Source organism: Microcaecilia unicolor, chromosome 1 (genome assembly GCF_901765095.1).
Source record: "Microcaecilia unicolor chromosome 1, aMicUni1.1, whole genome shotgun sequence".
Lineage (NCBI taxonomy): Eukaryota > Metazoa > Chordata > Amphibia > Gymnophiona > Siphonopidae > Microcaecilia > Microcaecilia unicolor.
In genome coordinates, this window is record NC_044031.1 from 430,350,732 (window position 1) to 430,366,121 (window position 15,390).

The following is a 15,390-nucleotide window of genomic DNA, read 5'->3' on the forward strand; positions in this document are numbered from 1 at the left end:
GAATAAACTCCCTGAGCCCATAAGCCAAGCCCCCTCCCTGCCCATCTTCAAATCCTTACTCAAAGCCCACCTCTTCAATGTCGCCTTCGGCAAATAACCATTATACCTCCATTCAGGATATCTAGACTGCCCCAACTTGACATTCCGTCCTTTAGATTGTAAGCTCCTTTGAGCAGGGACTATCCTTCTTTGTTAAACTGTACAGCACTGCGTAACCATAGTAGCGCTTTAGAAATGTTAAGTAGTAGTAGTAGTAGTAGTAGATTTGCATGTTGTAGAGGTAGTACATGCAAGTCTCTCTCATGAATATTCACTGTGGATATCCTGAAAACCTGACTAGCTGGGGTTTGGGAAACACTGCTTTATGGTATCACAATGTACTGCTTAATACAGTACTACTACTACTACTATTTAGCATTTCTATAGCGCTACAAGGCGTACGCAGCGCTGCACAAACATAGAAGAAAGACAGTCCCTGCTCAAAGAGCTTATAATACAGATCTCTAAGTGGTGAATGTTTATCTCTTTCCACAGAGGAGTTTTTCTTTAAAGGTATAAACATTTTTCTGAATCAATTTCTGGTTCAAATGTTGTTTTACACTTTTCTGTGGTTTGTAACCTATGCTACATATGACTGAATAACTCTAAAAGGCAGAACAATCCAAAGCAGAATAAGATGCTGTTTGTTAACCACTTTGTGGATGTAGCAGCTCAAGTATGAATTTATTTTAAAAATTAGTCTGCACCATACCTTTGAACAGTCCAAGAAATAACAAGTGTGAAGTCATAATCCAAGCTATTGAGTTCATTAATCATCTTTTCTCTACTGGGGGGACTGATGGTCCATAAAGAGTTAGAATTCCCTTCCAGTTCTGCTACAATGACATCTTCTCTTCCATATGCTTCTAGAAACTGCATGGCAGGCTAGAAAGACAAGTAACAATACACAGACAACAATTTAATTTAATAAGGCTAAAAATACGTGAGCACTGCCAAGGTGTTATACCATGATGTAACCATTCAAGTTGTTTCTCACCACTGACAAGCATTCATACATTCATTCACCTTTAGTAAGACGTGACCTAGATGATTGGAAAAGAGAAATATTTCCAAGGCTGAGGTCAATTAAGTATGATAAATACAATAGTATAGGGAAATAGGCTCTGTTACCATTTTTGGTAAGTAAAGGCAATAACTGGCTATATGTTACCATTATGTGGATAGTACCAGCACTAACTGACCCCTTTCTGGATACCAGCAGTGAATATTCATAATTTTCTTTAAGCTGCAGCAGCTGCATGATTCTGGGGTGAAGTTATAACATGAGCTATGCTAATATGTGTTATTTTACTGTTAGCCTGGGTTATTAATAACTAAGGAGACCTTTTACTAAGCTGTGCTATGTACTTGTGTCCGTCTACTGCAGCTTAAAATGGCTTACCATGGGAAATGTTTAGGCATGCTGCAGTAAGTTCCAAACTGGTGCATGCTAACCACATGCTAAAATATATTTTAAAATTTTTGTTGGAAGGGCACGTCTGGGGTGTGGAGAATGGGTATTCCTGTGCCAATTGTCATGCACTAACTGGTTAGCACAGGATTACCACATTACCCTTACCATCTACAAAATAGGTGCCAGTAAGTGCACCCAGGCTAATTCCTTTTCATGGCCATTAATAGAAAAAAAAATACACAACTGGCCGTTTTACGGCTGCAGTAAAAACGGCCTTAGCATGCAGGAAAAACCTGAGTAAGGGCACTTTTTACCACAGCTTAGTAAAAAAAAGAAAAACTCCCTTATATGGTATTGAAACCTTACCCAATGTGTCCCATGATGCACCGGGCAGGGAAACCACCATTTTGAAGGCAGCGCCCCAGGAGGAGGGAGTGCTACTCTCGCCTCCCTTCTAAAGGTATGGGGGTGGGGTTTGGGGGGGCACTAGTCCAACAGGGTGGGTGGGTGTGGGGGTAGGGTTCCCACTAGGTCACCAGGGATAGTTCATTGGTGTCATGGGTTGGGGCTAGGGGGGCTAAAGGTCCACCTGACCTCCAGCCCCCTTGTGTCAGGGGGAGGGGGCTTGGGGAGGGAGAAGGCCACTAGGCTACCAGGAAAATTTGTAAAGGGGGTGGGGAGAGGAACCTGTTTGACAGGTATGAATTTTTTTTTTGGCAGCTCAGACCTTCTGCAGAAGTACATGCATGATCAAAACTAATAGCACACATAAATTTTTCATGCTATTAGTTTTGATCATTGGAGCTTTAATTTCCTGCGCTGTTCCAGAGCTAATTCCTTGGCGCTGATCAGAACAGCATGGAGAATTTGATGATCAGATGATTAGTGCAGCTAAAAAATAAAAGGTCAATATTCAGCCAGCGGTTGAGAGCTTTTTGCTCACCGCCGACAGAGTTATTCCTGGATAGTCAAAGCCCTGTCTGAACTTCGACTTTGAATATCAAGTTATTTATGAGCCAGCTAACACTTAGCTACTTGTTGATATTCAACCCTTAAGCAGCTATTGGTTAGCACATAAAAATAGGACAGACTCATTTATGCTGTAAACCTGGGCGCTAAAGGGATAAATATCAGCACTTAAGCAGCCAAGTGCTGACTCTGCCCCTAGAATGCCCATAACATAGCCGACTTCGAGTTAGGTTCTAACTGCGAATTTAAGAGGCACTTAGCCGGAAAAGTGCCATGAACATTAGCAGCTAGCCTCGACCAAGCGATTTAACTGGTCAGCTGCTGGCTACATCACTTTGAATATCAGCCAGAAAAAAATATTCTTTAGCATGTGGGTAGTGTGCAGACATTTGCAATTTTAGTGCATGATGTCTCGGTACACCCCGCTGTATGCCATTTTAAGCTGCGGTAAAGCACGTGTTAGTACTTACCATAGCTTAGTAAAAGGACCCCACAAAAAGTGTGCACTATTTACAAATTTCCGGATTCTATAAAGGCTGTGGATCCCACATTGGCACACAAAATAACTACTTCATGGGCTGAGTGGAGGAGTGGTCTAGAGGTTAGAGCACCAGCCTTGCAATCCAGAGGTGGCCAGTTCAAATCCCACTGCTGCTCCTTGTGATCTTGGGCAAATCACTTAACCTGCCATTGCCTCAGGTGCAAACTTAGATTGTGAGCTCTACTGGGACAGAGAAATATCCAGAGTTCCTAAATGTAACTCACCTTCAGCTACTACTGAAAAAGGTGTGAGCAAAACCTAAATAAATATTGACACTAATTATGATTTGGGCACCAATCTGGCTATGCCACTATTCTGTAGCAATGGGCACCTAAACTGGATTTTGTTCAACTCAAAAGGGATGTGGCCATGGGCAGGTTGGGGCATTCATAAAAGATGTGCAGTGTTACAGAATAGCGGGGATCCATACTCATTATACACGCCAGGATTTACACCAGGTTTCAGCTGGCATAAAACCTGGCACCAAAGTTGAATGCTGAATTTGGCGCTCAACACTATTCTAGAAAGAGTGTTCATCCTGAAGAGCCCTTTCTAGAATAGTGTTGAGCACCAAACTTTATCGGTGCTGAAGTTTCGGCGCCATTTATAGAATCTGGCCCAAAGAGTGTGCCCTTTTTCCTGACAGTGCACACACAGGTAATGCTTTGGATATATGCATTCTTTCTGAAAGAAAGATTGTCTTCGTCAATAGTGTGAACTCTCCATGAATAGTCTGCTCTTATTTGGAGGAATGTGCACTTTTAATGCCACATGAAATTTCATGTTTTCCCCCCCTCATTTTTATTTTAAAATGACATGAAAAGACATGGGGAATGTCAAATGACAATAGAGATATTCACATTTCCCATGCCATTACAAACATATATGTATCCTTAGAAAATATTTCTTCAAGAAATGATGTTAGATGTATGGAATAGCCTCGAGGGAAAGATAGTGGAAACAAAAGTAGCGACAGCAGTCGAGTATATGGAAAGGGCAGGGAAGATTCCTCGTTAGGAAGGATAGGAAGACCAAATATAAACTGGGGACTATGTCATTGCAGCAGAATGTTGTTGGATAGATTAGACAACATATTCTATTCAGCGCTATTTAACTGACCAGGAACAGGTCCTGGCTGGTTAAATAGCGCTTAATCAGCATTCAGCATATCGCTGGCTAAGTTTGGCGGCCAAATTAGGCCACCAAAATAGCAGACCTATCTTTGGCTGGTTTCAATTTAACCGGCCAGCTCTGAATATTAACTTGGCCGGTTAAGTCGAAATCAGTCAAAACTAAACCAGATATTCAATGCTGGTCACCGGATACGGCCTGTCATTGAATATGCAGGCCTGGCTAGCTTCCATGGTCTGAGTATCGGGCCCACTTTATCTCAGAAGAAGATGTGTCAATGGCCGGCCAGGATCTCGGCTGAAGAAGTATTAGCATTCCCCTCTGTCTTGTCATACAGGTATTTGAATTGTTCAGTTGTGTAAGAATGGAAAGTGCACAGGACATCTCACAGAGATGAAAAAACAATTAAAAAGATGGGAGAGAGACTAAAGCAGTAAATGAAGAAAGACATATGAGAAAAAGACATTCCGGCCGATATTCAGAACTATTTAACTAGCCAGGATCAGCACCTGACCAGTTAAATGGTATTTAGCTGGCTATCCACCAATATTCAGCGGGAGATAGTTGACTGTCTCCCATTGAATACCCCCGGTTAGCGCTTAGAGGATAGCCAGTTATATTGCACGATATAACCGGCTATCCACTGATTTTCAGCGCATCACTGGCTAAGTTTGGCGGCCAAATCTAGACACATCAATAGCAGGTCTAACTTTCGCCGCTATGAACTTAGTCGACCATCGCTCAACATTGGCTTGGCCAGCTATGTTCTTAGTGGCCAAAATAAACTGGATATTCAATGCCGATCATCTGGGCTCAGCACTGACTGCAGGAGACAGTCTAGCTACCTCCTGCAGTATGAATACCGGGACCACTGAGAACAAAGTCAGGCAGAAGACGGAAACAGAGACACAAATGATGCCAAAGTAGATATGACAAAAGGGAAAGAAAACCACGAGAAAACAGATAAAGAAAAAAGAGAGAAAAATTCCATACTTAAGGGTGTGTGGCAAAAAATTTAATTTTGCATTTATTTTGTTTCTTTTTTGCTTGTGTTGTTCTTTTTGTAATAGTGCAGGGTACTGTATGATAGCAGTACAAACTATTACCAGATAGTGTACACAGGTCTAGTAATACTTTGTTAATAACAGCATGCACTATTACAAAATGGAATTGTAAAAAGCACACACATGCACATCTCTATTCCACTGTGGACTACTATTTAGACTGCACCATAACCTTTCTGGATGTGACTAGTGAGATACATCAAGTTTAGGGGAATGCTAAACTGCCAAAACAAAAAAAAACAGTAAGAGCAGGGCTTGAAGATGTATTTTTGCTTGCGTACAAGGGTAGGAGCATGTGCGAAGGGGATCATGCTTAAAAGTGTTTGAGAGCAGATTCATATTTTAAAGGGGAGCAGGCCCAGGGCTTGCAGAATTGACTTGGGAAAAGAGTTTCTAATGCCCTTTTTAGTTTGGGGAAAACATATTTAATATGGGACTAATGCATTACTTCAGTGGCGTACCAAGGGGGGGGCGGTCCGCCCCGGGTGCACGCCGCTGGGGGGTGCCGCGGCGCGCGCCTGCTCTGACATCGCTGATTTCGCGCGTTCGCTGCAGCTCCCTCTGCTCTGCCCTGGAACAGGTTACTTCCTGTTCCGGGTCAGAGGGAGCTGCAGCGAATGCGCGAAGTCAGGGAACTCTGAGCAGGTGCGCGCTGCGGCACACCCCCCCCAGCGGCGTGCACCCGGGGGGGGGGTCCACGCTGCATCGTGGGGGGGTGCTGCACCCGGAGGGGGGTGGGGCGCCGCCCTGGGTGTCCGCCCCCCTAGGAACGCCACTGCATTACTTCATTCCCTCTATGTTTGAAAAGTCACCACAGATGTAGATAAAGTGGACTCCTGTCTTCAACAACCTATATCTTAACAAACCAGTTCTTTTATAAGGAGCCACCAGCCTTGGTGTCAAATTGTTAACATGGAGATATGTTTCATAATTGTTTTTCAACTTAATTTGAATGTGTGGGTAATATATGTCCAGGATGATGCTTAATGTGAAACCTAACAGAGAAATTGCATTATATATAGTTATTAATATTTAACAATGGAAAGACACAATTTAGAACATAGACCCAAACCCCAACAGCTATATAGCAACACCATCCAATCATGAAACACATTCAAAACAACACTGGCATGCAAAATGTGAGGTCAAATAATCTTTCATTTCAATGGCCACCATATACTGTTAAATGGATATCTTATTCTTTAAATTATATAGTGATGGCACAGTGAGGAACAAAAGAGAGAAGGTGTGAAGAGTTAGAAGGTGCTTAAAGTCTGGAAACAGTATGTAAATTCCAGGAAGCCCTTGACACACTGCACTGATTCACTCTGCTGAACTAACACTACTCCAAGAAGAGTGCTGGAGAGACTTTGTTGTGAACACTGTGCTCCTGCTTGATGTGATTTAGAAGATTTTTATGATTTAAAAGGACTATAATTTGAACCTTTAAGGACGATATCTAAGCCACAAGTGGAAGATTTGAAATTGAGGAAACAACAATTGGGGAGCATGTACACAGATTATGGATATATAGAAATGTGCCCACACAAGGTTTATGTGAATGGGTGGTGAAGTGAAGGGTGTGACTGGGCAAGTTCCGGAACTTACACAGCATAAGTGGTTTTATGTGATATATGTATTGTAATAAAAGAAATTAAATATTTTAAAGGAAGAACGTTTTTTGTGATATAGTTTTGGGATCTGTTCTTCTAGTTTAAATATTTATCCCCAGTAATATATATACTGTGCAGGAGGAGGGGATTATGGCAACTGCCAGATGGGAGTCCAAAACAGGCCTCTCAGAGGGGCGTATCTCAGAATTACTAGGAGGGGATAGATTGTTTGCGAATGCTCAGCAATCACAGATATGTCATTGGGATGAAGTTTTGAGAGCCCATAAATCATTAGTTCGGTCAGAGCTACATTCGGCAGCTCTAGTGGAATATTGCCACGTACAAAGGGTACCACGTGGTTTACGAATTAATAAAGAGCCGAGATTTTTGGGCAATGAGCAGTATGTGTCTAAATGGAACGCAGTGATTACACAATGTTCCTTGGATTTAATGTTACTTACAATAGAGGCTTTGCAGGAAGAGATTAAAGTACAAAAAGAAGATGTATGTAAGAAACAGGAGTATATTAAACAAGTGTCAGATAGAGTGACATATGAACAGCAATTAAAGGAACATAATGATAAATTTGAAAAATATAGAATGGAACAAAGAGCATTAAAAATTACTAAGTATAAGCGTGATGAGTACGACTATACTAAAGGTTACGTATATGGGTGGATGGATAGATGGACCCGGGGACGAAAAAATAGAACTGCAGGACGGAGAGTGAACTTTAAGATCTCCTCCAGTGACTCTTCAGGGGATGATGAAGGCATAAAGGAAAGAAATCAAGGGGAAACAAATTTAAGATCAGGAAGATTGCAGGAATCTGGGACTACATTATCTAATTCTTTTTTAAGGTTACCCGAACAGATCCAAGAAATACAAATAGAAACCAAGGAGGCAGGCAAAACGTCGGGAAAAGTAAGGAAGGGGGCCAAGAAAGCAATATAATCAATATATCACAGGTTAATTTATCTATAGAGGAACAGCATGTTTTAAGTAAAGGGCTTTCATTTGTACCATCTAATACTTACGATGCTTTTGCTACGCGTCAGGCACTATATAGGTTTTTTAGGGAGCTCCGATTACGACTATTTTTTGGGGCACAAGAATCTGTAATAGGACCGGATTCCTATCTTCCCCGTACTGGGTATAAATCTAGATGGGTACCTCCGGGACCCATCGATCCGTCAATTGTTACTTTTCAGAGACTGGTTCTGGCGGAACTTTCTTCTATAGAGAGTCAGGAGGGGAGAGCAGGTGGTAATCTCTCTTACTCTCAAAGGCAGAGTATTGATAGACTAGCAAGAAATAAGGAAATTATTATACAGAGGGCGGACAAGGGGGGCTCCACGGTTATTATGGACTCTGAGAAATATGTTAGAGAAGCTCTTAATCAATTGAATCAACAACAGTTTTATAACAAAATTGGAAGAGATCCCACTCTAGAGTTAAAACAGCAAATAGATGAGTGGGTGGACACTGCAGTATTAAATGGTATACTTACGATTAAGGAGCAAAGATTTTTATGTCATCCGTGTCCGAAGATTCCGTATATATATTTTGTACCCAAGGTTCATAAAACCTTGGAGAATCCCCCCTGCCGCCCTATAGTATCGTCACGTGACTCTGTCTTGGAACCTATATCTCAATTCTTGGACAGGTTTTTAAAACCTTACGTGAGCCAGGCAGAGTCATATGTCAGAGATTCTTTACATTTTATTCAATTGCTAGAAGAGATTGATTTAACACACATACGGGATGGTGAATTTCACATGATTGGGCTAGATGTGGTAGCATTATATACCAACCTTCCTCAGGATCAACTCATTAAGATGGCATCAGAATATTTGATACGTTCTGCCATGCCTATGGCTAAAGTTAAGGTGTTGAGCCAATTGCTCACCTTGGTGGTCTGCCAGAATTATTTCAGTTTCCAGAATGAGTTTTATGTGCAGAGGGGAGGGGTGGCCATGGGGGCCACGGTCGCTCCCTCGCTGGCGTGTCTGTACATGACTCAGTTTGAGGAGAAATATGTATATCACTCACCATGGCAGGAACATATCCTGCTATGGAAGAGATACATAGACGATGTGATCTTATTCTGGCAGGGCACTAGGGAAGAGGCCCTTAAATTTGTTGAGTATTTGAACACATTGGACACTCATGTGCACTTCACCTTTCGTATGGATAGTGAGAAAATGGAGTTTTTGGATATATTGGTCAAGAGAATGGATAATAATGAGTTCAGTACCACTATATATAGAAAACAGACAGACCGTAATTCCATACTCCATTACACTAGCTTTCACCATCCTGCTCTCAAGAGAGGGGTTCCCATAAGCCAGTTTTTGAGACTTAGACGTATATGTTCAACCACAAGTGAATTTAGAAAACAAGCTAAGCCTATGACTCAAAGATTTCTGCAAAGAGGGTACCCTATGGGGGTGATTAAAAAAGCATACAAGAGAGCGTTGTATGCTCAACGTCCCTGGTTACTTCTCCCCACCCCAAGATCCACAGATCGCACTTTATCTTGTGTTCTGCCTTTTTCTGTTAAAGCCTCTAAAATAGGACATATTATACATAAGAACTGGCACATCCTAAGAACTCATCCAGTGTTTGCTGAGCATCCAAAAATAGCTTATTCCCGCATGTTTAATCTAGGGGAGTTGTTACATAAACCTAGAAATAATGGTAACAACCAGGGGCAACATTCACCGTGTGGGAAGTGCGCATTTTGTACATTTTCCATGTCCACTCAATGGGTTTGGATCCCTGGTACCACCAAGAAATATTATTTGCGCAGCACTACTGATTGCACCAGTGTAGGAGTAGTTTATTGTATAGTGTGCCCTTGTCAAATGTACTATATAGGGCACACGAAACGCCAATTAAAAAAACGTCTGGCTGAGCATGCTAGCAACATTAGAATTGGTAAACAAGAGGCTCCTTTGGTCAGCCACTGGATAGCACATGCTCATGAAGTAGCTGATTTAAAATGCAGGGTGCTTAGACAGATCACTCCATGCAGAGAAGGGGGTGACGTCACACCACAGCTGCTGTATATTGAACAGAGATTTATCTTCGAGTGGGATACGGTGGCTCCCAGGGGTCTGAACCTGGAGGTTGAATGGACATAGTAGGTTTTGCCCCCCAGGTGAAAATGATTCAGTGAAATTGGATATAAGGAAGCAGTGTGATTTCCTGCTTTAGTCATTTAAGTTGCTGAGACGCTCACAGAGGGTCCTGTGCTGGACTCATGATTCCTAAGGTAGGCTGCCTTAAAATTTAAAGGTTAAAGATTTCATTATTGAATTTGATTTAGATTGAATAAGTTTGTATGGGGGGGTTAAAAGAGATAGATAGGAATGAAAGTAGGGAAATGTTATAGATAAACTATGTACTGTTTTTGGTATAGGGAAATGTTCCTCCTGAAGAAGGAGTGTTCGAAATGCGGTCTCGCATCAAAGAGGAACAAAAGAGAGAAGGTATGAAGAGTTAGAAGGTGCTTAAAGTCTGGAAACAGTATGTAAATTCCAGGAAGCCCTTGACACACTGCACTGATTCACTCTGCTGAACTAACACTACTCCAAGAAGAGTGCTGGAGAGACTTTGTTGTGAACACTGTGCTCCTGCTTGATGTGATTTAGAAGATTTTTATGATTTAAAAGGACTATAATTTGAACCTTTAAGGACGATATCTAAGCCACAAGTGGAAGATTTGAAATTGAGGAAACAACAATTGGGGAGCATGTACACAGATTATGGATATATAGAAATGTGCCCACACAAGGTTTATGTGAATGGGTGGTGAAGTGAAGGGTGTGACTGGGCAAGTTCCGGAACTTACACAGCATAAGTAGTTTTATGTGATATATGTATTGTAATAAAAGAAATTAAATATTTTAAAGGAAGAACGTTTTTTGTGATATAGTTTTGGGATCTGTTCTTCTAGTTTAAATATTTATCCCCAGTAATATATATACTATTTAAGTGGCACCATGAAAATCCATGCATAAACGTACAGTAAATGGATAAGATATCTGATTAAGTTACATGCTTTTTGTGCAGTACCACTGAAACAGATAAATTATCTGTCATATGGCAGAATGTCTCCATCCCTGAAGCACCCCCTACAATGATCTTTTCTTTTAAATGGATGACTTTAGTAATTTAGGGGCCCTTTTACTAAGCTGCCCTAAGAAATTGGCTTAGCATATCCATAGCTAGGGCCTTTACCCTGTGCTAAGCCCATTTCTAGCGTGGCTGTCAAAAAGGGTTTTGTCCTATTTGTTTTATCTCTGGCCATTAACGCATGGACATTACAAAATTACCACAGGAGCACTCACCTCCTCCTATTTAAGAGGCGCTAAGGGCTCCCACATTATGGATGCGCTAAGCAGTTAATGTGGTAGTAATGTCAGCATGCAAGCTGATCAGTGTGTCTATTTGTCGCCCTTGACACACCCCCTCCCAAAAAATAAAAGTAAATAGAGCATGGTTAGCACGCGCAGATGGAAAAACTAATGCAGAACGCTTTAGCGTGTCCTGCCTTAGGCCATTTTTGATGCATTCGGCATGCAACAGAGCCTAATGCATCTTAGTAAAAGGGCCCCTTAAACAGCCACCAACTATATATAAATGTTTCTGAGTATTGTCCCCATGAATTTTATTTATTGGTGTAAGTTAAAGTGCTAAGAACCAATTAAATTCTCAAAAGCAACCTATGAAAGTTGCAATGTTTGCTGTGTATTTTGCAGTTTTTTTTCCTGCTGAGGAAGAAATAATTGTCATTAGATTTTATCTTATATCAGATGGCATGTGTGTGTGAATGTGTAAAGTGTGAGGGTGTGTTAGTATGCATGAGAGGGGGAAAGGAAGCTTATCTGTGAGCATGCTTGCAAAGGGTTACCAACACCATCTATCAAGCCAGAAAGTTTCATTACAGACCTAGTAAATTTTGAATTTTTACTGCTTTGTGTTAAAGAAAGCAGTGTTGAAACACCATTTGAAATATCAGAGATCATAATCTAGAATGTTGCATTTTACTTACAGCATTACTGGAATAATACTTCATCAATGAATTAAAGACAGAATTATTCAATTCTTTGAGCTGGTTCTGCTGAGCACTCATTGTGAAAATGGGCTGTAAGAGAAAAGTTTAATATTGCTGGTTAAGCAAACATATGCAGCACTTGTCAAATCAATGCACATGGATGTCACTTTTCAGTAGGCACTCACTGCTTATCCTGCACAACTCTAGCTGATATTTAAACCCAATGCATCCAGGTACATCTTGTTGTGTAGCTCAAATTATGCACCCCTTTGAAAATTGTTCCCTCTTCCCTGAGTGTAGATAAAGGTTCATGATGTGCACAATTTTACTCATAGCAAAAAGGGGTAGTGCTGAGGCTAGAGTAGCAGACTTGGTGGACCTGAAGGAGACAGAGAGGTACATAGAGGAGACCTACAGGGACGTTGTAGAGAAGTCCCATCTCCAGTCTGGTAGCCCCTGTCCTACCTTGGAGGAGGGAGGTCTCTTAGAAGGAGATCATCACCCTGGTGAAGTAAGAAGTACTCCTGTAGCCAGGACCTGCCTACCAGGGGTTGTACTATCCTCTCGCACTGAGGATATGTCTCCAAGTTCTGCCCAGGAGGGATGGGTTAGGACAGCTGTTGTAGTTGGTGATTCAATCATTAGGCATATAGGTGGCTGGTGGACACAAGGATCGCCTGGTGACTTGCCTGCCTGGTGCGAAGGTGGCAGATCTCACGCGTCACCTAGATAGGATTTGAAATAGTGCTGGGGAGGAGCCGGCTGTCTTAGTACATATGGGTACCAATGACATAGGAAAATGTGGGGGAGAGGTTCTGGAAGCCAATTTAGGCCATAGCTACAAAGCTAAAATCCAGAACCTCTAGGGTAGCATTTTCTGAAGTGCTACCTGTTCCATGCGCAGGGCCCAAGAGACAGGCAGAGCTCTGGAGTCTCAATGCGTGGATGAGACAATAGTGCAGGGAGGAGGGTTTTAGATTTGTTAGGAACTGGGCAACATTCTGGGGAAGGGGCAGCCTATTCCGAAAGGATGGGCTCCACCTTAACCAGGGTGGAACCAGGCTGCTAGCATCAGCATTTAAAAAGGAGATACATCAGCTTTTAAACTAGAAACTGGGGGAAGGCCAACAGTCGCTCAAAAGTGCAAGGTTGGGAATAAAGTATCTTTCAAAGATATCACCAAAGCAGGGAAAATATGGTATCCCGATAATGAGGTTGCAAAAGAGACCATAGTAGATCAGGTGTCCTTAAATAAAAATAAAAATCAGACAAAAGATTACAAATTAATACTGTCAAGTACTGAGAATGATAATGTAAATAGGAACAACAAACATAGTTTGAAATGTCTATATGCGAATGCCAGAAGTCTAAGAAATAAGATGGGAGAGTTAGAATATATTGCACTAAATGAAAAAGTAGATATAATAGGCATCTCTGAGACCTGGTGGAATGAGGATAACCAGTGGGACACTATCATACCGGGGTACAAATTATATCGTAGTTATAGGGTGGATCGAATTGGAGGAGGGGTAGCACTGTATGTTAAGGAGAGCCTTGAATCAAAAAGACTGAAAATTCTGCAGGAAACAAAACACATCTTGGAATCTCTATGGATTGAAATTCCACGTGTAAAGGGGAAAAGAATAGTGATAGGAGTGTGCTACCATCCGCCTGGCCAGGATGAACAGACGGATGTAGAAATGTTAAAGGAGATTAGGGACGCTAACAAACTAGGCAAAACACAATAATAATAGGTGATGTCAATTACCCCAATATTGACGGGGTAAATGTAACATCAGGGCATGCTAGGGAGGTAAAATTCCTTGATGAAATCAAGGACTGCTTTATGGAGCAGCTGGTATAGGAGCCAACAAGAGAAGGAAAAATTCTAGACCTAGTCCTTAGTGGAGCGCATGATCTGGTGCAGGAGGTAATGGTGCTGGGGCTGCTTGATAACAGTGATCATAATATGACCAGATTTAATATTAGCTTTGGAGTAAGTATACGCAGGAAAACCAATATGTTAGCGTTTAACTTTCAAAAAGGAGAGTATGATAAAATGAGAAGAACTGTGAAAAAAAAACTTAGAGGAGCGGCTGCAAGGGTCAAAAATTTACATCAGGTGTGGATGCTGTTCAAAAATACCATCCTGGAAGCCCAGGCCAAATATACTCTACGTATTAAAAAAGGAGGAAGGAAGACCAAATGACAGCCGGCATGGTTAAAACGTGAGGCGAAGGAAGCTATTAGGGCTAAAAGAAAATCCTACAGAAAATGGAAGAAGGAACTGATTGAAAATAATAAGAAACAGCATAAGGAATGTCAAGTCAAATGCAAAGCACTGATAAGGAAGGCAAAGAAGGACTTTGAAAAAAAGATTGCGTTGAAGGCAAAAACACATAGTAAAATTTTTTTTAAAGTATATTAAAAGCAAGAAGCTGGCAAAAGAATCGGTTGGACCGCTAGATGACCGAGGGGTAATAGGGGCGATCAGAAAAGTCAAAGCCATAGTGGAGAGATTAAATGAATTCTTTGCTTTGGTATTCACTGAGGAAGATTTAGGAGAGATACCAGTGCCAGAAATGGTATTCAAAGCTGACATGTCGGAAAAACGGAATGAAGTTTCTATAAACGTGGAGGATGTAATGGGGCAATTTGACAAACTGAAGAGTAGCAAATCTTCTGGACCGGATGGTATCCAACCCAGAGCACTGATAGAATTGAAAAATGAACTTGCAGAACTATTGTTAGTAATATGTAATTTATCTTTAAAATGGAGCGTGGTACTAGAAGATTGGAGGGTGGCCAATGTAACGCCGATGTTTAAAAAGGTTCCAGAGGAGATCTGGGAAATTATAGACTGGTGAGCCTGCCGTTGGTGCCAGGCAAAATGGTAGAGACTATTATAAAGAAAAAAATTGCAGAGCATATTCAAAAGCATGGATTAATGAGACAAAGCCAACATGGATTTAGTGAAGGGAAATTTTGCCTCACCAATCTATTACATTTCTTTGAAGGGGTTAACAAACATGTGGATAAAAGTGAGCCGATTGATATTGTGTATCTGGATTTTCAAAAGGTGTTTCACAAAGTACCTCATGAAAGACTCCAGAGGAATAGTGTCCCATTGTGGATTAAAAACTGGTTAAAAGATAGAAAACAGAGAGTAGGGTTAAATGGTCAGTATTCTCAATGGAGAAGGGTAGTTAGTGGGGTTCCCCAGGGGTCTGTGCTGGGACCACTGATTTTTAACATATTTATAAATGACCTAGAGATGGGAGTAACTAGTGAGGTAATTAAATTTGCTGACAACACAAAGTTATTCAAATTTGTTAAATCGCAAGAGGATTGTGAAAAATTACAAGAGGACCTTACGAGACTGGGAGACTGGGCATCTAAATGGCAGATGACGTTTAATGTGAGCAAGTGCAAAGTGATGCATGTGCGAAAGAGGAACCTGAACTATAGCTACGTCATGAAAGGTTCCACGTTAGGAGTCACAGACCAAGAAAGGGATCTAGGTGTCGTCGTTGATGATACGCTGAAACCTTCTGCTC

General features: G+C 41.4%; 1 protein-coding gene across 1 annotated transcript in view; it reads right to left on the bottom strand.

Annotated features, from left to right (window-relative positions):
• PIEZO2 (piezo type mechanosensitive ion channel component 2) overlaps window positions 1-15,390 on the bottom strand; it is a 556,315-nt gene that overhangs the window by 51,691 nt on the left and 489,234 nt on the right. Inside the window, exons 48-49 of the mRNA XM_030186524.1 lie at window positions 11,831-11,923; window positions 752-924 (exon numbers count right to left, since the gene is read on the bottom strand). Of these exons, the coding sequence (XP_030042384.1) occupies window positions 752-924; window positions 11,831-11,923 (266 nt within the window). The remainder of the gene's footprint in view (window positions 1-751; window positions 925-11,830; window positions 11,924-15,390) is intronic.